The following is a 24,046-nucleotide window of genomic DNA, read 5'->3' on the forward strand; positions in this document are numbered from 1 at the left end:
AGTAGGGTTAGAACTGTGACCTTATCCCAAGTATAGAACAGTGTAGGAAACCAGCTGCAAATTTAGATGGATGTTTCTCCAACACTCCTTTGAAGCATGGAGAGTGATAATACTATTGTAGAGTAGTAACAGTACTAATCATCTTGTAGGAAGGTGAAGTGATTTATTTGTAGTCTGTGCAGGTGATCTGTGCTGTTGAACCAATATCCCAAGTCAAAGTCCACATTGGGTTGTGTCCAGTTTATACCTGACGGATTGAAACGTTTAACTGTGATGTTCACTGGTAGCTGGTTGTGAATGACTGACATTTTTGTTCTGTCTGGAATGGCCTGGTTTGCACTGATGTAATTTATATCTACCTAAAACCAAGGTAAAGCACTGTACACACTTATATATAAAGCTGCTTCTTCGGTTAAGTCAAAATAAAGCACTCTCCAGTCCTTAAAACCTATTGTTTCCATTTGTGCATCAAATTGTTATACTGACTCAACTTTTCTTGGAACATTTTTCAGAAAAAGTGTTTGTTTTCAGTGGTGCTTTAACATTGATTAAATAGCTTTTAGAGATTTAATATACTGTGTTAATATACTTCTATGTTCACCAGGTTTATTGCCTATGGAATCCGTGTTTCCTTATTGATTATCTCCTCTACTATAGACTTCTCAGGTGGTTTCAGGAGGCTTTTCAGTTTTTGTAGTATTTGTGTAATACCCAAAGTAGTAGAATACAGCCGTAAAAGATTTCTGATTTTCCATTATAGTTTCTTACTTTCTTTATATATCTGAAGGATTTGTTCAGAGTATTCTTGGATAATGAAGAACAGTGTACACTAGCTGCTTTACCATTCCTAATTAGTAAAAATGAAGACTCTCTTCTTTGCAAGAAGATTTTGTATGAAGGGAGAAGGGAGTACATGTATGGTTTAATACAAGTTCTGTGAGACTATGGTCTGTCATTGTTCCTCTTCAGGCATTTTGTTAGTAGCATGGCTGTGCTGCTGACCTACAAAAATTCTAGCCAGAGCTGTGAAATAGTCTTTTTTTTTAAAAAAAAAAAAAAGAAAAAAAAAAAAGTTTTTAAACTCTTATCAGCTTCTGCAGATGATGTCTTCCCCCCACCCCTGTGCTTCTGGCTTTTGTGAAAGCATTTTATGTAGCCTTTAACCCCTAGTTCTACATATAGCATCTCTGTTTCTTTTAAACCATGACTTTTTTTTTTTTAATGTCTGGATACAGCAGAGATGCTGAGCTGTCTCTGACAGCATTACCAAATTTTTGGAGCTCCTAGAGAGATGAATAAAATGTCCCTTGGCTCTTATGAATTTGTCCAAATATGTATATTTAGGTACAATAGATCATAGATTTAAAACAGTAGCGCCCCCTCCCCCCCGGCTTTTTGCTCCCTGATTCAAGTTGTAATCACTTATGTACTATCAGGCTGAGGGAAGAAAGGCATGTTTTTCTTTTACATGCCCAAAATGTAGTGAAAATCCCTGTGGACAGTCGTGTTTACAAGGGAAACTGTCTGCATTCAATTGTGGGTTATAAAAGTGCTTTCTTGAATAAATATACTGAGCTATCGGACAGAACAACCAATAGTTCCTTGGACTAATTGACCTCATCAGTAGAATAGAAACACTTGCAAATAAAATTCCCATTGCCAGCAAAGTTGCAACTGAAAACCCCTGAAGAAACTGTGTATATCCTCTAACTATCTTGGAATGCAATGATTCATGTGCAGTGGGGGGGTAGGAAGGGGGAATCATTAACGAAGAAAGTTTTACATCCCAGCATTTTTCAGTGATCTTTTTTTGTAGCATGAGGTTATATGTGTTCTGAAAATCATTAATTAGCTCACTTGCCATATTCAGAGTTATGTTTTCTAACAATTGTTATTACTTTTACCATATCTCAGGTCCCCTTGTATTATTTGTTTTGCTTTTATTATAACATGCCCTTTTCAGAAAAGGCAAAGATGTTTGGCTAGTAACTGCGGCATGTTGTAATGAGGGTGGAGTATGTTTGTCATTCTACAGCAGTGCTTGACTTACATGAATGCCAGTGTCTATAACCACACATACTGCGGCAGTTTATCTTTTTGAATATATTAAAATTGCATAACAATAGAAAAGAATCACAGTAAATAACAGAAGATTTGGTCTTCCAGTTAAAAGCGTTATGGAACCATTTTTTACTTTACCAATGATGAATCATGTATCTTCTTATTAAAAAAAGGAAAACATTTCACTCCAGAAATAAGTCTTCACAAATGAATTAGTCATATATCAGACATTTCCTTTTAAAATGCTGGATAATGTCACACAGGTGGAAGTACTGCTAAAAAAAAGGCGACAGTGCAAGACATAACAGGCTTCACTGTGTGCTATAAAAACATGATTTTATTTTGGTTAGAAAACAAAACAGGAAAAATCGCATTTGGAAAAAAGTTTTAAAAACAGTCTAGTTAGCTGCTAAATAAACTTCAGAGATGGTTTAAAAAAAGCACCAAGATTTGTAAAAGGAGGGGGCGGGGGGGATAGTGTATTTCACCTTAAGTAAGGGACAATGTGTAATAAGGGATTTTGTGGTTTTACAGCTCGGTGCATGTGTTTGAAAGCTGTTCTCTCAGCAACGTGGGTGGCAGGTTATGCTACCATATAATGTATTGTAGTTGGCTCTCCACACTTGTCAGGGTTAGCGTTCAACCATTCGGAAAATTTTCCCATTGTTCTATCATGTGAACCAAGGCTAGTGTTGAATTCCCAATAACCTTCTGCAGGAAAAAGAGGTTTAATTAGAAAGTTTGAAATTTGATTACTTCTGTTATTGTTTTAATATACTTCTCTCTAATTTAGGTGCTTATCTGCAAATGCAATCAAGTTTTTCACAGAAAGATGAAAAACAAGCTTAACGCTGTCCTGCAGTTGCTTCAACACTTTTAAAAGAAAACTTGTATACTCAATTCTGTCTTTCTTCAGCATTAACACTCTATTTCCATCTTAAACATGTTTGCTTTAGATGGATCATAGCTTTTGGCAGCTACTGCATTTTTAGCAAATAATACTGTTTCTAGTAAGAGTTGCAAAAAAAAAAAAACTTTGTGTGAGGTCCTTGTAAGCTGAACCTTGGGAACGTTATGTTATTTCTGTATTTTCCCTTCTTTTGTGCTTCTTCTCTATTTGTGTCATGGTTATAAATTACATCGTTTGAACTAGGGAATTAAAAACATTTTATTTTGTGATTCCTGTAATTTAAAAAAGAGAATGTTTGTTTTATGTGTGGGTTTTTTTTTTTTTTTTACCTGTTATTTCAGAGGCTGGCACACAGAGAAATAAGCAATTATGGTATTGAAATTCCATTGTGCCAGCACCTCCAGGGCATAATCCAAAAAAACCAGAAAAATCGCCTGCTGGGTTGTATGCAGTATGCTTGTGTGAACATCAGTGTCTGCTGTTCACACATCATTTTTTACTGAAAGTTCCTGTTGGAATAAAGGTTCTGTATTTGGAGAGTGCACTGGGATATTTGTTGGTCAATGGTTTTTCAAAATTTATAGGGATTTCTAATTACAGTTTACCGGTGTAGGCTAGCTAGATACTTCTGAAGCATTAATGATTATCTGCAAGAAGTAAGAGAAGCAAGCAGAGATTTGGGATCGGCCGCATAAAAACTGTATCAAAGAGGAGCTCAATGCTCTTCCCTTCGATTAAGCATTCTGCTTGAAGACTCTGCATCGGAGTGAGGAACAGGGTGGGTGGGTGGAGGGGGAGATGATCGCATGAAAGAAGATACTCAAATACTTAGTTTCCCTACTTCGGTATTTTAAACCCCTTCTCCTCCTTCCCTCCCCTTTTTAATGCAAACGTGTTGTCAAGTTGTCATTTTAGAACAGTACAAGTGCATCCGCATTACAGTTTATACTGGGTTTCGGGCTCATCTAGGATGTCTTTGTGGTGCTCGATCAGATCACCCCTCAGTCGATCAGAATTAATTTCAGCTGTAGTTTACAGAACATATGTAATACTATTCACTTGCAAGCCGTAGCGTGTAGCAACATCTAATTTCTCATTTGTTTTTAATCTCTCTGCACTTGAGCATATTGTTGGAGACCCTGATAGCAAACTGTTTAATGCAGGGACAGATGATTACAGTTTCTAGTCTTTTGCTAGATTTATAAAAGCTGAGAGAAAAGGAAATGATTCTAAATCAGATTGTAAGGTTCAAGCTAGGTAAAGTGTGATAGTTTACTTTGATACTTAAGATAATTATCTATTTATCTGACTGAGTAAACACTGCTAAAGTCCTTCTACTAGTATTGCCAGTGGCAAGTGATGTCAGTGCATGCTTGCCAGTAGAGGAATCATGCTTTTGGTTATCTCTCTAAAAAAATATTAGACTGACTTCACTTGTGGGTTTTTTTTTGGTTCCTGCACCCCTCAACTGTGGTTAAGATCATGTCATTGACCACAGAACTATATATACATGTGCCTTTTTCCTTTGGCAGAGTAATTGCAAAAATGTATGTCTCTGCTTACTGTTATCAGTATGGCAATGGGCTAGTTCTTAGCTATACATTATGAATTTCTGTTTCAGATTAAAGAAGAATGCTTTTCCACTTGGGTGTGGTCTTCTGTGTTAAACAGCAAATTACTTAAAAGTTTATATTGCTGGTTTTGTAACTTCTTGCGAACAAATGCGCTACAGTCCATTGAAGAAATTAGGTCAACAGGTTTTGGGCACAGAATTACTTTTTTTTTGATCATGGACAAGGGGAGTGCCTGCACTCTGGATTTCCTTATAGTGTTAATTGCTGTAACAACATCATGCATCTCTTAGTTCTCCTTTCTTGTGAAGATTTGAAGGGAAGCGTCTGGTAACAATTTTAATTGCTTGTATCTCCAAGGGGAATTTGCTGTGTGGATTGTCAGTTAGGATTTTTCTTGGATGTTTGAAGAGGCTCCTGATCACATAAGAATTCAAGATCTGAGCTAAGGAAAGCTGAAAATCTTTTTCTTTGTTTGTCTGCTGTATCACTTATTGGCTTTTGGGGAAGTGCAGGGGGGAAGTGATGAGTATTCTGGGAGGAATCCAGACACCTGACTTCACCAGTTATTTAGCAGAGCAGGGAGGTAGGTGCCATTGAAGAAACTGTCTGGGCCAAGGGACTTTTTTTTTAATCTCTAAAGAGCAGCATGCTAGCGACAAAGTCTTGGAGAAGATCTTTCTGATCTCAGCAGACCTGTATTTGAAAAGAATGTTTTTCTGTGATAAAGGGTCCTGGATACTGCATGGAAACTGTTTAATAGAGGGCTGTTTACTTATCTCCTCTTCTTTTTCCTCTCCCCTTACCACATTCTACAACCATGCTCTTTCCCATCCTTGAAGTTCCCCAGACCTGAGAAATCCAGAGTTACCTGCTCTGTTTTTTGGATCCCATGTGTCAAAGAACATCGTGGCAGTGCAATACTGAATGCCACAGCATCTTCCTTGAAAGATTAAAACCAAGTTGTCTTGTGTCAAAGATGATAGTAAGAAATTGCTTTCTCACTCCTGCTTTTCTCTTTCTGGAGAGGTTGCTAACAGTTGGAAATATCTTGCAGTGGCATTTGAGCTATTCTTTCCTCACAAGCTGAATCAGAATTGGGACGATAAAGTCAGTGAATTATAGATAATCAGCTTTGATTTATGTGTGTTTTTTCACAGACTTAATTGTGGAAAGTAATCCTTAGAGGGAGTACTCGTTAATTTCAAACAATGAGAAGTGCTAAATACATGCAGAAAGGTCAGATCAGAGATTGATTCTGATCCCTCTGGGTGCTACTCCTAACACAGCATGAAAATCCTTCAAGGAGTAAATCTATCAGTTGACATTTAATTTGGGTTAAGCGTAAGAAAAGAAGATAAAGGAATGGGAACTTTAAGTTACCCAAGAACTAAGAAAGTCTTGTGCTGTCATCTCAACTGATGCTGGTCAGCTGCTACACCACACCTTATTGTCTGTTTCACTTAAGCAACCTGAAGGCAACAGCAGCTGGGAACATCCTGTGTCTATCTTAAACACTCTTCTTTAACAGTTTAGCAGTGAGGTGGAGGGAGGAAGTGGCCCCAGTGTAGAAGAAATTAGGAGCCAGTTGCTCCACTGCTTACTATTTTCTGGCCTATGTGTGGCTTCTGTGTTTTAAGGATCTTTATTTGCATCAGTACAAATTCAGTCAGATTTAACTGTTTGTAGTAGGTGTTGCCTTGTGGACCTCTCATGCTTAGCCTGCTGAATGTCAACATTAAGACCAACTATTCCTTTTTAAACAACAAAAGAAATCCATAAAATGCACTGGATATACCCTACTTATTCAGGCCAGCACCAAAACAACCAACCAAAAATTTCCATACATTCACAAGCAGTTTTAGTATGCAAAAATAGTAGTAAGAATATATTATTCTGTATCTCTAAAAATTAAAAGACAGACTTTTTCGTCAGATAAAAGTAGATGAACAAATGCATTTCATGTAGGTATATGAGGGGGTATTTATCATGAAAGTCATTCAGTAATTCTTTTTTATAATTTCTGCAGCTCAACATTTTAATGGAGAACTGAGATTGGTCTGTCACTAAAAGTAGTTAAATGGAAAGGAATGCTGTTCACATGACAAGTTAAAGCCATTCTTGAGGTTCAGAAGAAAATGCTACCTGGCAAGTGACCGATATCTAGAACAAATATAGAGTTCTTCAGTAGGCAATTCAGTTGCTTGAACTGTCGTCATGACAATCCTTTCTAGAGTTAGCAATCAAGGGAACAAGACCTGAAATGTTATTTTGGTCAGGGATCATGTGTCTGCTAGGAGCTTTGAGGAGGACATTGCTAGACAGTGTCTACATTGTATTTGCTAAAATTTCAGAGGTGGGAAGGGAATTGAATGTGGTTTTATCCTGTTTCTTATCTCAAGTAGTGCATGGAAAAGTTTCTATAGATCTGAAGTATAATTTATTTCTTTCGAAGGACTGTTCTCTATCTTATTCTGTCATAAGATAACCGAGACCATGCATCTGAATCAGAAAAATCTTTCCCAGTATTTTCCCATTTTCTTCAGGAACACACAAGACAGTGGAATGAGAAGAATAATGTAGCATGTGTGTCTGGCTTGAGTGCCTGTCCTCTCTAGCCTTCCTTGTCCAATTCCTAAACTGGATTTGTCTCTCTTATTTTATTTCAGAATGAATTCTGGAATGTTTTATGTCTCATGTTAAAGGAATGTTAACAAACACAGTTTTTGAGGCTTTTTATGAACGCTGTTCTCAGTCTTTGAGTGAACCATAAGAGTCTAGCTCCTAATGCTTACTATGCACCTTTTTAAAAAAATTGGTTTTGCCCACTTTATCTGTCAAAGGCCAAATTCAGCTGTGTGTATGAAGTATTTTTTGGGTAATTTCTACTAGCGAATGCAGAAAATCCTGATTTGTTCATCATGTTGAGACTCATTTGTTACTTCTTAGCAAGATTATGGTACTGAGGATAACTAGTAAGGTTAAAGGTTAAATCAAGTCATATTTTATTTTTCCATTGTTGCAAAAAGAGTTGCAGTTCCATAGCAGGAGAAATGATTCAGTAAAATTTTCAAGTAGGCTTCCCTCTGTTTGAAGAGGTCTGTTGTGACTGACAGTCACCATGTTTAATGGAGAGGTTTTCATAAATCAGCTTTGGGTAAATCCAGTAGTGCTGGGGTAAGAATTTCTATTGTGGAATTATTGGATTTTCTGCTTTTTATTTATGTCATCTGTCATGAAGAGATAAAGATTTACTCACATAGCAGAATTAAATTAAACAGAGGAGCACATCTACCCACAGGACTTCAAGATACACAGTAAGTCACATACCCTTGTAATCCAATTCCATCAGCTTGTTACTGACTTCACATCTCTAAGCAGTAAGACGATATCCAACAGTAGCTATAGATTTAGGACCTAGTAGGCCTATCGGTAAGCAAGTTTTCAATTATGTGATTCTCATGTGTTGTTTTGTTTTGGGTTTTTTTTTGCTGCCCTCTCATTCTTCAGGAGTATACATGATATAATTTTATTTCAGTTCTCATACACTTTATGCTGAAGAGCTGATATTCTTACATCTGTTGAATGTAGCATTAAGGCTGTTTCAGACTGCTGTTTACAGTAGACATGCTGTTGCAGTCATTAGCCTAACACTGTATAGCTCCATCTGGATATCGTTTTGAACTATATGTTCTTGGAGTGAATCATGACTTGAGGAATCTTTGACTCCTAGAAAGAAGTCAAGAAATGGAATTCACCTAGATTGAGAGGAGCAGAGTCTGAGCTTCACATTAAACAGTGAAATGTAGCTTTGCATTTTTCTGGACACAAATATGGATTTGTAAGAAAGCACAAGCAAAAGGTAAAATCTCTACTGCATTTTTTCCAGTACATTAAAGAAAAAGAAATTGTGTGTAGATGTAAAATTAAATGCTTCCATTGGGCAACAGTCCTGATTCCAGCTTTGCAAATTTATGAAAGTGTATTCTGGCTCGTATAAAACTGCCCAGCTGAACCTTTGACAGATATACTCCTATTTCTTCTTATTTAAAGTTCATTCGTAAGGAAATATGTCTCCAGTGAGACATGTTTATGAATTTGGGATCGTTCTCAGATGAGGCATTGCATTTTAAATTTACGCAAATAGTTTTCACAACAGTCTCTTGCGTTTGTTTCCAATGAGTAAATATTCCTTGAGTTGAGCATTACATCTGCTCCTGATCCTGTGAAATGTTACTCTGCATTTGTTTATTGAAATCTGGCATGCTATAATGAACTTGAGTAATGTTACACTTAACGGGTTTTGCCCCACTTGCCTTTACTGAGTGTCTGCATTCACAGAGTCCTTAAACATTTTTGCATCTGGATTACTTGTTTGTGTACTAATACTGCAGGATTTGGGGATTATTTACATAGTTTCAGGATCTTTAAATGCCTTTATTTTAGGAGAGACGACCCTCTTTCTTTCATTCTGTACTTGCTGAGAAACAAGTCATTCCTGTGGAACCTGGAGAAACCCTTTCACTTAACCCCACTGATTTTGTGTCTTACAAAGCAACAATATTTCCCCTTGTTGGTAAAGAATAAGTAGGATTTTAAAATTTGTTAGCACTCTATAATTTATTGTAGTCTTTCTCTAACAATTAAAATCACTTGGGAACTACATTTTCCTGTAACAGATAAAATGTTAGAGCCACTCAGTTTTGTGGGCCTCTCTTTCTGTGGAAGATCAGAAATCTAGCTCACCTCAATGTATAAGAGTCCTTTTCAGTGAGCAGAATGTTTTCTTTTGGTTTAGATGTACTTTCTTCCCCTCACCTACGCTAGCAACTGCTACTTAGTACTACTGACTTTTTAAAAAATCTTGTGCTAATCATATTTTCTTATATTTACTCACTTCCCATATTAATTTTCTGAAGCATTCCAGCATTCTCTGGAATGCAAAGTGCAAGGCATGAAGTGTAATCACTAGGCTATCTCCTCTAAGTTATTCAAGATGATTTGATATAGGATTAACTCAGTGTGGCTGGTTTTCAGACACTTAAATCTTTAATATTCGTTGCATAATCCGATTTTTTTCAAATACTTTCTTTGTATAATTTAACTGTAGCTATGTCTAGACATATTTCCTGGATATGGCTAAACAATTTTGAAGGTAAATTATGAGCTGATTTTTTTTTTTCCCCACTTTCACACAAACATAGTATCATTCAATTATATATGTTAGAACAAATGGGAACTGCAGACATTAGAAGTACAGTTTTCATCCATTTTGCAAACCCCTGCACCTTTGTAAGATTAATTATTTCCCAGTAGTGTTTTCAGTCACTTAACTTCCATTTGCAATAAATTTGTGCATTGCATCCATACAGTCAATTTATATGTTTCTGCTTGTACCCAGCAGTTCTGGTTTGGAAAAATTGATAGGACCTCTTCCTTCATGCTCTTCTACCTCAAGTTTTCTGATACCGTAATTCTGTTTACCTTGAGGTCATCTTGTATAAGGCCATGGTTTAACAAGTAACTATTGTAGGATTTTTCTTTTAAAGCACTCATTTCTTTGCTTACAGGAAATTCTGCTTTATTCTCTCCTTTCTTGTAGGATTCTGTGGTGTTCTGTTACCTCTGGTAAGAGGCAGCTGCTGATACTAACGCTATCCCCTTCTTCAGTCAGCAGTCCCATTCGTAATGTAATTTCACCTGAACTTCAAAGGGAGGAGGGGTTATATATTTTCTGACTACTTTGTAGCATGTTCCACTGCTCCTGTTAAATCTATTTTCTGTTCTCTTTGTATAGCTCTCTGCTCTTTGCTTTGTGCTCTCATACTTCATGGTTTCCCCTACGTTTCTTCAGTAGGTAACTGAAGTGCTACAGTCTTCCCTGGAAAGTGTAGGAGGTGATGTCCTTATTTTGAATGGATGCTGCTTTGAAGAGGGATTAAGGGTTTTAGATCTTTGCACAGGAATTAGAAAATCACAGAGTTTTTCAGTGCTTTTGGTGGGGAGGGAACTCAAATTCATGACTATGATAAGAATTTAATTAAAAGGGCTAGTTTAAGTAATTTTTAAGAATTTTTTGTGCCCTGTTGGTGGGTGGTGGTTGGTTTTTTTTTTTTTGTTATTGAAACCTTAGTGCACATGCTTAACCAGATGGGTGATTTTGAGACTTCTTGACTATTTTGTGTTTTATCTCGTGACTATAAAGTTTGAATGCCAGTATTGCCATTTGTTGGAATGAACTTGGGAAATTGTAGGGGTTTTTCTTTTGTTGTGTTTGACGCTTTTTTTTTTTTTTCCTGAAGCAGTCTCTCTGCTTTTTCCCTGTCTTCTGATCAGATAAAAGTTACTGGAAGAGTTTTCAAAGAAACAGTGCTATGAATTGCATTTCCCACGTTTATGCTAGTGTTTACTCCATTTTTACAACAGTTGATGCTTTAAACATGTAATTCTTAGAGAATCTTCTGGTTTTATTCTGTATAGTCACACAGCATACCAAAAATTACTTGTGTCAGTTGGTCATCATCTGCTGGACTCCTGCTTAGTAGGATACTTACCTGTTACTTGGTGTATGTGGGGGCATCCTCCTTGGTTACTTGTCCATAAAATGTAAAAACATTGTTGTGAGATAAGCTTTTATGATTTGAAGTGCTTCCCAGAAGGTACAAAATGTTTGATTTCACTAAATGAGTCTTACACTTCTTTCTAATTGTGCAGTGTTGGCTATATATTTTCTAATAATTTTTGTGGTGTTTAAATGTACTGTTTCCTTTCTCCCATCTGCATCTATAATAATCTGAGCTACTGATAATTTCAGTTGGATAGTACCCTGTTTTTTTAAAAAAATAATCCTTCATCCCCCTTCCAGAATGCTGGAATTTTGTTAAATTTAAAGACTTACAACAAACCATAGCTTTTCTATCATCAATTTTTAGACTGGACTGTCCAGATGCAGTCTGTTCCAGTGTGTCTGCAACTTAGACTTTAAACAACTTAGGTACCAGAAGCAGGAAAACTGAAGCAGAAAGTTTGTTTTGGGCTGCGTTACCTATTTTTGACGTTGTCAGCCAGGCCACCACTCTAGAGCATAAGCTCAAGAATTTTTTTGTTGGTGTTTCTGCTTCAGTGTACAGTCTGCCAAGCTCAAGGGGAGTAACTGAGATTCACACTGGAGCCAAGTGCCTGTAGGTCTGAAGGATTTCCCCTGATAACCAGGAGTCTTCTCAAAGTTTAACAGCAGTGCACCTGCAAAGGGATGGCATTCCCATCTATTGTGACAGCTCGTCAATGAGATGTAGGCTCCGGCAGGAGAATGTGAATGAGCTTAGGATATGTTTGCTTGTGCTTCCTCCACTCTTGACTGATCCTTAAATGAATTATGAAAACCATTTGATATTAAATTAGAGATCCAAAATTTCACAGCTGTTATAAATGACTTCAGTTGGAGACAGTATTTCTTCTGGAGCAACAGGTTCCTGTTAAGATGGAATGAATCTGTTTTAGTGGAAACCAAACTAAACTTAGATGACTTCCTGCTGTGGGTTGAAGGTTTGCTTTGGGATTTTAGGCCTTATTCATTCATATACATATGAAACTCCATGATAAACTGCATCATCACTCTATATTTGCTGATTCGATCATTCTGCTTTCCAAAGGGACAGGGAGAAGGTTTTTGTATTCTTCTTAAGTTGCAATGGATAGGATGGCTGGCACTTAAAACATACACAGACAAGGCAGGCCTTCTGTAATGAGATTTTTATTTATGGATGTGTCAAATAAAAACTCTATCATGTGAAATTTCAAGTGAGCCCGCTCAACAAAAAAATAGGATTTTAAAGATGTGGGATTTGAAAGCGGACTGTCCAACCCTATTTAACACATTCAACTCTCTCTGAAACATGTACGTATCTTGAGACATAATTTTGTAATGAATTTTGAACTGCTTGTGCATTGTCCCTCACAGAACATATTTAAAAAAAAAAAAAAAATATGGCACAACAAATGTGAAAACAGTGTAAACAGTGTTCCTTTCTTTCCAGAGAGACAGACTTTCCTAGGAAACAATCTGTGACAAACTCTTGATGTTTTCTGCAGATACATTTTCTAGAATGAAGAGTTGTTTTCAGCCAAATTCTAGAGGATGAAGTATTCAAAGATTGTCTTTTTCTTTCCTTTTTTTTTTTTTTTTTTTTTTTTTGCACGTTTCCTGCCACCCAGAGTTAAGCAGACAATATTTCCAGAAATGACAACCTGAATAAGACAGTTTTGGCTGACAAACCCCCTGTAGCTAAGCATTTGGCAGGCTGTTAATTTGTGTCTGGGGGCTGCACGTACCTGGCAGTACACGTTACCAGTTGTGCGAGCAGCTGTGATAGTGGGTGCGATGGGCAGGGTGGTGGTGGCTTAAGTACCGCAGACAGGGGCCCCTCCATGTCTGCCCGAACCAGCCCTCTCTCAACCTGGGGCACTTCCACCAAAGGGGCTTCATCTGTCAGGAGGTTCTTCCGTGGGCAGTTCAACAAAGCCTTGACCCTCTTGTAGGTGTTGGTATTTATGATTCTTTAGCATTTGATAGTATTGAAGCAGCTGTTTTTCCTGCGAGTCCATGTTATAAAATTCTTGGGAATTCCATGGCATGTGCAATTGTACCCCATTTTCTCCCATTTGACAGTAGTCCCATGTGCGTACTTACTCACCAGAGACTCCCCTCATGTCTAAGACTTAACTGTTCTCCTCTTACATGCATCTCATCTGTTTTGAGAAAATTTCAAAGACAAACTATGACAGCTGTAGTAATGCAAAACCTGTCTTTCCCTGTTTAATACTTCATGGATTAAATTTCAATGTCTTATTCTTCCTGAGTTTATTCCTGTTGTAGTATTGAATTTTTTTCTGAATCAGTGAAGTACATGTGGGAGGAGATTGCGTGGTTTGATCAGCAGAATCAAATCAGATGGTTCCTTAATTTTTTTTTTTTTTTTTTTACCATATGGGGAAGTTCTAATCAGGACAACTCATTATAAAGAATTTCAAAATGGCCCAGTCAATGAAACAGTTTCACGAGTTGGCTGGTGAATCACTTCTGCTCATCATAGCTGTTGGTATAATCTATTTCAGAAACACGTTTGGTTTTGTGATCTACAAGGCGATAGAACCCAGTGACCTTGTTCAATGTGTTGTACTGCTCATGTAATGGAATCATGAAATTTAGAAAGGCAGTATAAGAATCCGAGCGTCATAGATTCTAATCCTTGGCCCCCCATGCAAGGAGGGTAGGGCTTGCTGGTTACCCACCCAGAGAACCTATCCATGCACTTTTGTAAAGCAGCTGTTTACTTACAGTAACTGTGATGCTAGGGGGTGTTGTAGTTTAGCTGCTGTGATTGAGCCTGTGTTAAGCACAAGCATGTAGGTGTTACAGGAGAATGAGAATGGATCAAGACTGTTTTTTATGTAGGGGACCACTGGATAGTATGGGACTTACACATGACAATGTTTTGTAGCATTCCAGTTCTTCAAACGTATTTTTTGTGTTCCTGAGGGTGACGGGATGAAGGAATGCCCACTGGCAATTCTGTATCACAGTTCCTTCTGGATCGCCATGACAAATACTGATATTCAGGTTGGTAATGAGGGCTGGGGGAGAGAGGAGGGGTATTGTTTGATTAAATTTTAGATACGACTTCAGACAGGTTTGTCAATAGGTTGTATCAGTAATCTGTCTGCAGATCCCCATCCATCCCTCCAGTTGCATGAGTTGTGTAAAAGCTACTTGCAAGTTTTCAGTGGTATCTGTGTAGAAGCGTTGTATTTCTAGTTTGAAGCATTGTATTTCTAGTTTCAAGCATTACACCAGCCTCCAACTTAATGGGTCTATGTTATTGACCACATTTTAAGAAAATATATATATTTTGTGGTTTGAATCTTTTTTGCACATCAGTCCATGGGTCCTTCACAACTTGTCAAGTGTATTTAAAACTTGACTGATCATATTTTAAAGGATGACATCCTCACAGTGGGATAACACTGTCTTAGTTGTTTCCTTCCCTATCAGAAGCTATAGCTCAATTTTTTTTTTTTTATGCCTGCCTTTTACCAGGTGTTCCTAGTGAAAGATCCTCAGGATGATGGTGAGCTGCTTCTGCTTGATATAATAAAGCAAAGTGTCATTTTACAGAGCATTTTTTTAAGAATATTTAATTTTTGCAAGAGTTCTTACCACTTCATTCACCAGTTCAGAAATGAGTGAAATGAAGACAAGCTATGGGTGATTCTGAACATAGATACTCTGTCACTTACAAACAGTTTAATTGCATAAACTGAATTGGCACACTTGATTATTTGTACGGGTACAAATGATTGAGAGAAACTTGGCAAGATGTGTTGAAAACTGGTCTGTGCAAAATTAAGTCAAATTTAGTGCATTCATGAAAACTTGGCCTAATATTTTGTCATTTTTCCATAGTGTTTCCCTGTTAGGTTGAGTCGATTGAGCACTTCTCTAGTATGTTTTCAGGGTCTCTGTGGTCTAGTTGATCTCTCTGCTACCTCTAGACTCAGATACATATTCTGTGACAAATATTTATTTTGGTAATCTGTATCAGCAAACTTTACTTACTCTTTCTAGCTTGGCTTGTGTATTTAGTTGTCTTTATTTTAATTGGATACAACTTGCTAACACCTGGGCATTGGTTAATATTTTACTGTTTTAATCTGGAGCAGAATAGTCTGAAGAAGGAGGTTCTATAAAACTTTTTCAAAGATCTTTTTGACCTTCCCCAAAGTTATTTATTTCAGTTCATTTGAACAAAGAGCTTATATATGATAGAGATTTTTAGTATTTACAGGTTTTGCTGCTTATTCTTTCGGTACTTAATATATCTTATTCTGCAACTACTCCCCTGTCTGCCTAAATCTTCCTGATGGGTGGACTCTTGAATCTTCCTGAGGGATGGACTGCGCTCCTCTAGACTCTTCAGGAACTGCTGTTTGGAAGAATGGAAAACTTCTCTTAGCTAATGGACTGAAGTTAGATTTCTTGACCATTTAAGGAGGTGACTGATTAAGACCACAGAGACACCTCCTTAGGTGGTCGTTGCTTCGTTAGAGCAAAGAAGTGCGCTTTTCACAGTGGGTCCTTTGAGCATGTTTCTGTGTTTCTTGTTAAGCTGCTAGTGTGGTGTCCCTTCTTTGACTCACTTGGAACTTGCGAAGTTTCTTTTGGACATGCTTCATTTTTCTGCTGGAACTGGTGCATCACTGCTATTAACTGGTTTTCTTCCTTCCTAAGTGAAGTGATGGCTGAAGCCCAAGCTCTGCTACTTCATGTGTTGACAGTTCCAATACTTGGAATTAGGCAGAGGCCTACTGATTCTGAATCCTGGTAACTATATGGTAGGACATGTCAGTTATGGAAAGAGGAATTTGGAGATTTAGCTAGCCTTCTTTCTCCTTGCCAGTTGTGAAAACATATTTGGATAGCTGTAAAAAAAACAATGGCTAAACAGGGAAAAACCTTTCCCTTATTTGATCACATAGCTTGGAGAAAGCCTGTGCATTGATAAATACTTCATTTCTGAAAATAACATTTATTTCCCCTGGAACTTAGTTTTATAATCTTCTGCTTGGAAGAATACATTATTTATTGAGAACACCTGTTTTGAAAAGCTTAGTGTTTTTTATATAACTGTATGGTAAGAATTAATTAAGCACATAGGCAATATTTGTGAACAAAAGTCTAGCCACTATTCATTTCAAAGGTGTCTTAAGTAATTAAAATAAAAAGAAGCAACTTTAACAGCTTTATGAGAAAAGTAGAAGGAGTAGACTCAAATGCTGTTTGGTTTCACAGCCTGTTATGGGGACAGCCATTAGAAATACGTGTTACCATTTAGATCTAGTAGTACAGATGATGAAATGGAAATGTGATGAGGAATTATGTTGTATCATGCTGAAGCTGTGGTGACAGTGGTAGTTCTTAGGTTTCTGTCAGTACATCTGTGCAGAAGAGGATTTTTCTTTTTCTTCGGGGTAAGAAAACAGACTGCTTTTACTTCCTAGATATGCACAGAAAAACTTATTCCGCTGAAATCTGGGAGCCCTGTCTAGACTCCGGATGTGTTTGTAATGACCCTGAATATGAAACTACTTACAGTGGTGTTTTTCCTTTCTGTATTTTCACAAAAGATATCTCCACAGGGCAACAAAAAACATGCATTGTTTCAAGGATGTTAGCCTACTGTAAATATAGCAAACAACTTGGGTTGGGTTTATAAGCCTAGCAGAAGTAGCAGTTTGAGTTATATGCCACTTTGAAGACACCGCAGAATATCACTGAGTATAGAAAAGAGGTCAATATTTAATTTAATTAGGATTAAGTACAATAGAAAAGCCTTCTTTGGTTGAATGATTTCCTAGCCTACAAGGAGGCCAGCAATACCAGTGTAGAACAAGTTTCCTCTTAAAACCTCTGGTCTTGTGTTCAGTCATCTTTTTGAAGTGTAGCCTCAAGTTGCTTTGGCCTTTTTTTTTTTTTGTAAATTTGTTTTGTGGTTTGCATCTTCTATGGTAAAACACCCATTAGTTGCAATAGTAGCCTTGCCAAATCTGTATGGAATTCTGTAGAACCTCTGGACTACACAAAAAAGTGAAGAAATAAGGCTATTAAATTGTCTGGGGAGGAGACTTCATTGAGAACACTATTTCTGCTTTGCCTTTCAAAATAACGTGGATTACTGGGGTGGGAGGTCCTGCCATAGGTAAGGCTGTAGCACAGAGGACTGCAAAAATGAGAAAGCAATGGAGAGAAAACAGAAGAGATAGATAAGAGTATGAAACAGCAACAGAGGACAAGTGTGTGATTTTTTTTTTTTTTTTTTTTTCCATTTCAATTTTTATCCCTTTGTTCTTTTATTTTGACTTACATGCTCTTCTTGTTTACCAGTTGTCACAAAATTTATATTATTAGAAGCAAATTCACCCCCTGCACCCCCTAAAAAATCCACCAAAACCAGTAAACCAAAAAACTACAAACCCTAGGCTTTTAGTATATTGTAAGATAAGTCTAGAGCTACTGAGTTACTAATATTGAACTTGTATTGATTCTTTATTTTGTTTCCCTTATTAACCTTTTCTAGTAAAACATGTAACAGAAAAAAACTTCCAATTTTTAATTTCACTCAGATAATTAATAATATAGTTGATTTTTAAAACTTTTCTGGAAGCCAGTTAATTGTGACCAATTCTTAATGACCTACACAGGAGGAAAAAAAATAAAGGTGCAAAATTAACCTGGTATTTTCTCATAGTGGATTGAAACTGTAGAGTTGGGGTGAAACGTGTGTATATGTATATACAGTGGCTAGTGCTTTGACAAACAGGGTTGACACCAGTGTCAACTGAAATGGATTTAAAGTATAGTATTGACTATAGGTAGAACTGCTGGTGCCACCTGTACTTAAGGTTGTGTGTTCCATTTTAAGTTTTAACTCTTAGCTACTTTATAACTTTTGCCAAAGTTCAGTTCAGATGGATTTTTCCATGCCAGTTTTTTTTTTTTTTTTTTTTTTTTTTGAAAGTTTCAGCCAAAGTGTTCTGTTCCAAGAATAAGGCTAGTGAAAAGTATGCTATTTTGCTTGTGTGAGAATATTCTGGTGTACTACTTTGATGCTCCAGTGCCCCCAAGCTCTGAAGCGAGGATTTGAAATTTGGCAATAGTTCAGCCTTTGTGTTGAGGATGTGCCTTTCGCCTCCCTGTAAAAATCCACCCAAATTTCCAGACCGGTTTACAGGGCTTTGAAAGATTGCCATTTGCATGGGCTTAATAGGAATTTCTTGAAACTTCACAGTGAGTTTCCTTTAGATTCTGTTCACACTGGGAATGCTTCAGGCAGAGTAGGGCTGCATATTTCATCCCACTTCTGCTACGAGTTGTAACGGCTGGATCTGAGTGCTGACACTGAACTAAGAGTGGGCAGCATTTTGTCTTGTACCACCACTGCCCGTTCCCATGTCCTATTCCTTCTCCCTGGTGAAGGACTTGGACCCTTTGGGAAAAGAAACTGTCTTGCTCGTCTGAAAAAGCATGACAGATGTGGAGGAGAGGAATTTAGGAGCATGTGTGTGTATCTGATTTGTACCATTCATTTGGTCACAGAGAATGTATGTATCATACTAGCAAAATATGATTTCCTTTTCTAGTGGATATTTAGATAATAATAATTGTGTTGTATTTAAACTTCAGTAGCTGAGTGGGTCTTGAGGTTTTAATCGTTTTACTGAACTATGTAGACATCAACTTAAAAAAGACTCAAAAAATGTCATGGTACAGTAATGTTATTTAGAGGGTAAAAATCAAGAGCTCAGTTCAAACATTTTAGTCTAACTCAGACTTCTTGCACTTAATAAATTGTAGTAGAGCCTCCAACTGCATTACAAGCGTCACATGCTTTGTTCAAGAGGCAACTATTTGATTGGAATGAGGAAAGAAGTCTATTCTGAGGATGAGTCCAGGATTTGTATAGTAAAGGATGTGTATTCGTGTGGTGCAGAAGTTGGAACATGTGGAGTAAGCGAAGCAGAGATTTCAGGAATTAAAAAAAGGCTTTGTGGCTAAGACAGCTGAATGCTGCTTGATGAATTGTGTGCAATCTGTGCTTAGTCATGGTGTTTTTACATGATGCACTCAACTTCTCCTTGGTGGCTGCTCATACTGTGTGTTCTGCTGGCTGGTTTGAGAACTCTTATCAGTTTGCAGAAATGCAAGTGAACTCAGTGGGAGCTAAGCCGCATGTAAAATACTGTATGTTACTAAGGGCAGTAAAAATCAGGTTCAAAGTATGTGAAATTTGACACCTGGAACTAGTGAGTATTTTAATCTAATTAACCTAGCACCGAAGTTGCCTGTTTTACAGATGTAGAAATGACTTGTCCCATCTCTGTAAGAAGGCTTGTGAAGAAGTTGGTTGCCTTTGTAGCAGGACTGAAAAATACCATGCTGTAAATAAAGCATATGACCACCTCCCATTGATCAGGGATGAAACAAAGCACTGATAAATATGTGATCAAAAGCTTATTTCTGTATTAAGATACAAGTACATTATTATGTTAGTAAAATTACTTTTACAAGTCTTAACTCTTCCATGCTTACCTTTTTGACCCTAATAATTCTTTTAAAAATAAGATGTGATTTTTCTCCATTAATTTAATAAGCATCCAACTTCCTTTTGTACAAACAGTTGAATTTTGCAAATCCCTTAGTAGCTCTCATGATTCTGAAGGTGGAGAGTGGAGTCATTATTTCGCTCTTTGCAATTTCTCTCCCAGTAAAGCATGCGAACCTGAAGTGTATCAGATATGTCTGAAATCAATGTTGTCAGCCTGTAGAAAGTGTTAATTTTTTTTTACTGTATTAACTACTCTGTTTCATACTGTTCCAAGCATAAAAATCCCAGTGTCATAGCTCCAGAACTTAGATTTTCCGCTTTGAATCAGCAGTCAGAATTTGTAACCATGAGAATTATATTATAATTCAGTTTTAATTAGAAAAAAACCTTTTAATTCTCTTTTAAATCAGAGCCACTTTACCTTAGTACTAGTCGAATAAAATATTACTGGGACTCTCATTCGATCTGTTCACTGTGGAGATGGAAAGCGTATTTGCTCAAACTGCTGACTACTACCTCACCGTGATAAACTTCCCCTTTGTAAAGCTGCTTCAACAGTACGTCGTTTTTATCACTTTGTAAAGCCAAATATTACCTGAAGTTTCCCATGTAAAAAAAGTTTGTGTAGGGTTTTCGAAAGGGACAGGGATACAACAAATAAGTGAATGTGTGTTTGTGGAAGTGTCTAGCTCCCAGCCTGAAAAAAAATGCTCAGGACGATAGTTTTGGAGAGTTTTGCATTGTGGTTTGTTGTGTGGTTTGTTTTTGTTTTTGTTTTTTTTTTTTTCCTTGCTTTTTTCAAGGTGGAGGTGTGAGAGGTTATTTTGTATCTTTAAAAGTAGCCATCTAACTTTTTTGTTTCATGGGTCATTCCCTCAGGGTGTTTGCTGCATCTGAAACAGTAGATCTCAGATTGGTCTTTTGAAAGCTTCAGCAAAGGCAAGGTATTTAACAGGATGTTCGTCATGAAGTATTTTCAGGAGAAAGATGGGAATTTTGAGCTGCCCGAAGCATAGATCTTCCTCTAAGGAACTCAGCTGCTAAGGACCCCAGTCTTGTTTGCTTAGCTGTGTAAAATCCACTTGTTTGTGGACAACTGTTTGGTTTTTTTTTTTCTTCTCCCAAGAGTTCCACTTACTTGTGTGCTCTTCCATATGTGTTTTGAGCTATGCTTTGAAGTTGGGCAACTAGCTTTAAACAAAAGCTGTAACCACACTTCAGCATAGCATCTAGCTTGATTTCAGCACGCCGATGTGTCAGTGATGTGGTTTAGTCAACGAATTGCCATTCTTTGCTGGCTTTGACATTGGTTTCTGTAGTATTAGAATTAAAAAAGAAAAAAATAATTATACTTGGCTTGTTGTATAAAAGCCAAGTCAAAATGGACCTTAAAATGTGATTAAATGGCTGTGGAGCAACTATTACTTGGCTAGGCATCTGTCTTGACAAAGGTGAGATAAAGTCTGTCAGCTATCCTGTATTTTTTCTTCTGTCACCTTCCTTTTCCTCTTCCATGGGCGCTCTAATAATCTAAGGAATTTCTGAAAACCCTATGTAAGTCCTGCATTTTCTATGTAAGTCATTCTAGCATATTTTAGTTCAGAGTGCCTAGATAAAAGTTTTAAGATTTGTATTTTCTGTCATCTTTGAGCAGCATACTTCAGTAACAAGATCCAAATAGTACTGCTTTGACTTTCTTGAGTTTATACTCATCTATATTTCTTTTACATTGATTTTTAGTTTAAAGTTAAGGCACAAAATGAAGGGTAGATTCTGAAAGGCAAAAGCAAACACAACTGTGTCCAGCCACACCAGCAGTAAATCAGCTATGAGCATTCAACTGTACTATTTCAAATTCATTCGAAAAAGTAACTAAAATCTGATTTGCAAGACTCTGCTTTATTAAACAGGTTTAATAAGTGATCACCTAAATTAAGTATGTAACTGTTTCTGAATGTTTTGCCTTTTTTTGTCTTGTTTTTGGCAGCAACTTGAATTAGTGGAACCAAGCGGCTGGATTCATGTTCCTTTAACAGATACTCATAAGAAGCCTATTCGCACGTTTATGATTCAGATTGCTGTTCTAGCTAATCACCAAAATGGAAGAGACACTCACATGAGACAAATCAAAGTGTACACCCCAGTGGAAGAGAGCTCTATAGGTAAATTTCCTAGATGTACAACGATTGATTTCATGATGTATCGCTCTATAAGATAAAATTTCTTAATGATAAATAATAAAGGCATTTTTTAATGGCGGTGTCATTGCTTAAGTGTTCAGATACTTAAAGAGCAGGTTTACTTCAGTATAATTGTATCTTTATGTTTATACTTTGTGCAGTTTTGAAATAAAGATAATCTTGTGTTACAGTATATTGTAGTCTGCAAGTCTGCATTGCTTTTGCCTGGTGTCTTTTGAGTGCTCTTGTACTATCTGAGAGGAGGAGGGAAAAAAGGGGTGCTTAAAAATAACGTATTTGTGACTTGGAATCAATAATTGATACATTACAGGTTTTTTTTTTGGGTGGTTTCTTCCTCTACTGATCACAGATGGAAATAGTTTGTTCTATGGTGTTACTGTTCATTCCTTTACCCAGAAGTTGCTCTTTTTAGAGAGCATTCTTCTTGAACAGTGTCCTGGTTCAGCTAGGATAGGGTTAAGTTTCCCCAGCAGAGAAGGAAAGGGATCTCCAGCCAGGTTATTCATACCATGCTGACCTCAGGACTGGGCACGGGACAGGAACTTTTTCCTTTGTGGCTTTGGTGGCAGGGAGCACAGGCGGGCTGTCTCTAACCATTGCGGTATTTCTCTGTATATCTTTTGTCTTCTTTACTGTTATTGCTGTTTATTGTTGTCATCATTGCTACTGTTGTTGTTCAGATTGCTTATCACACTGTTGTATTAAATTTCTTCTTATTTTAACCTGGGTTTTGTGCCTCACTTCCAGCCTGACTGGCTGGGGGTGGGGGAGGGGCAACAGCAATGTGGTCTCCGGTCCCGGCAGGGCCTAAACCATCACAAACAGACATGGTTTAAAGATGCTGCCAGTAGTGTTTTCTCCTTACTGCTTATGTTAATGTGGTTTACCCTTTTCTGTATAGGTTTTTTCTGCTTAATGACTGTCTGCATGGATTTAGCCTTCATGACTGTGACATAGATCATAAAATCATGGAATATCTCAAGTTGGAAGAGATCCGCAAGGATCATAGATTCCAACCTCCCTGCTTCTTGCAGGACTACCTAAAGGTAAACTGTATGGCTGAGAGATGTCTACGTGCTCCTTGAGCTTGGTGCCGTGACCACTTCTCTGGGGAGCCTCTTCCAGTGACCAGTAACGCAGTGAAACTGACAGTGACATGAAGAAAACTGAACCATTCCAAATTTCTCAATACAATATATAATTTAATATAGATACACTGAGTATAGGTCATCTAGATGTGATAGCTGTTCAAAACAGGAGGACAGTTAGGAATAATCCAACATCATAAAATAACAGTGGGAATGAATCTGAAGGTCCACTGCACCTCCTAAAGTACTGAGAGCTCACGTGTATAATAACACAAGGGATTCTCAGACTCATGGCATAGAGTTTTAAAGTAAAGAACATTGCAAGGAAAATGTACACTTTGTCTACTTGCTGTGAGTAGGAATAACACCTTTACTAATGTCTTCTTGTAATGGAATTACTAGTTCTTTTACCTTTTTTAAAAAAAACAAAGTAGATTTTGGAAAGAGAGGCTGTTGAAGTAAAGGGTTTCTTTTTAAAATGTTCAGTACTGATTAAACCCCTTCTTCCTCCTAGCCCCATAAAAGTTGATGGTAAATCCAATCTAATCTCAGCCAAGGAAAACTTCTGACACTTCTTAACTGTGACCAAGGAAAGGCTAATACTAGTGGAGGCTCATCAAGCAATGATACAGCATCCTCCAGAGCAGAAAGGAGGTGACACAGAGGAAAACAAGGAGGTCGTCAAGGATAAAGATTCAGCTGCAGAAATCCTTTGTATCCTTAATGAAATAAGCTGCTGTTTAATGAACGGTTTTCCTCTCTCGCAGAGTTTCACTGTCTTTAGGAACGCAATTAAAATGAGCATTTCCTGATAATGAACCTTGTAGACAAGTCCATGACTAGCCTGAGTTCTCTATTTAAATGTGGATTCAGTCCTTTCAGGAGGACCTTAATTGTACTTTTACCTTTCCCTGTAAAAGATGTATCACCAGCAGAATTCCTGTTCAGTAGAAGCTAGTTGAACTCATGATTTTTGCCAGATCTGTCAGTTCAATGGATTTTATTATATAGTGTCAAGGAGTTGTACATTCCTATGCACTTATTTGAACTTTTG

The 24,046-nt window shown here is 37.3% G+C and overlaps 1 protein-coding gene across 1 annotated transcript in view; it reads left to right on the top strand.

Annotated features, from left to right (window-relative positions):
• The window catches only part of ANAPC10 (anaphase promoting complex subunit 10), a 37,867-nt gene extending 15,791 nt beyond the window's left edge, over positions 1 to 22,076 (top strand). The window contains exon 5 of the mRNA XM_026867004.1: positions 21,691 to 22,076. Coding sequence (XP_026722805.1) covers positions 21,691 to 21,921 — 231 coding nt within the window. The 3' untranslated portion in view covers positions 21,922 to 22,076. The remainder of the gene's footprint in view (positions 1 to 21,690) is intronic.
• Positions 22,077 to 24,046: the final 1,970 nt, after the last annotated feature.

This window comes from Athene cunicularia, unplaced genomic scaffold, assembly GCF_003259725.1.
Source record: "Athene cunicularia isolate RWA unplaced genomic scaffold, athCun1 SCF_1, whole genome shotgun sequence".
In the NCBI taxonomy this organism is placed as follows: Eukaryota; Metazoa; Chordata; class Aves; order Strigiformes; family Strigidae; genus Athene; species Athene cunicularia.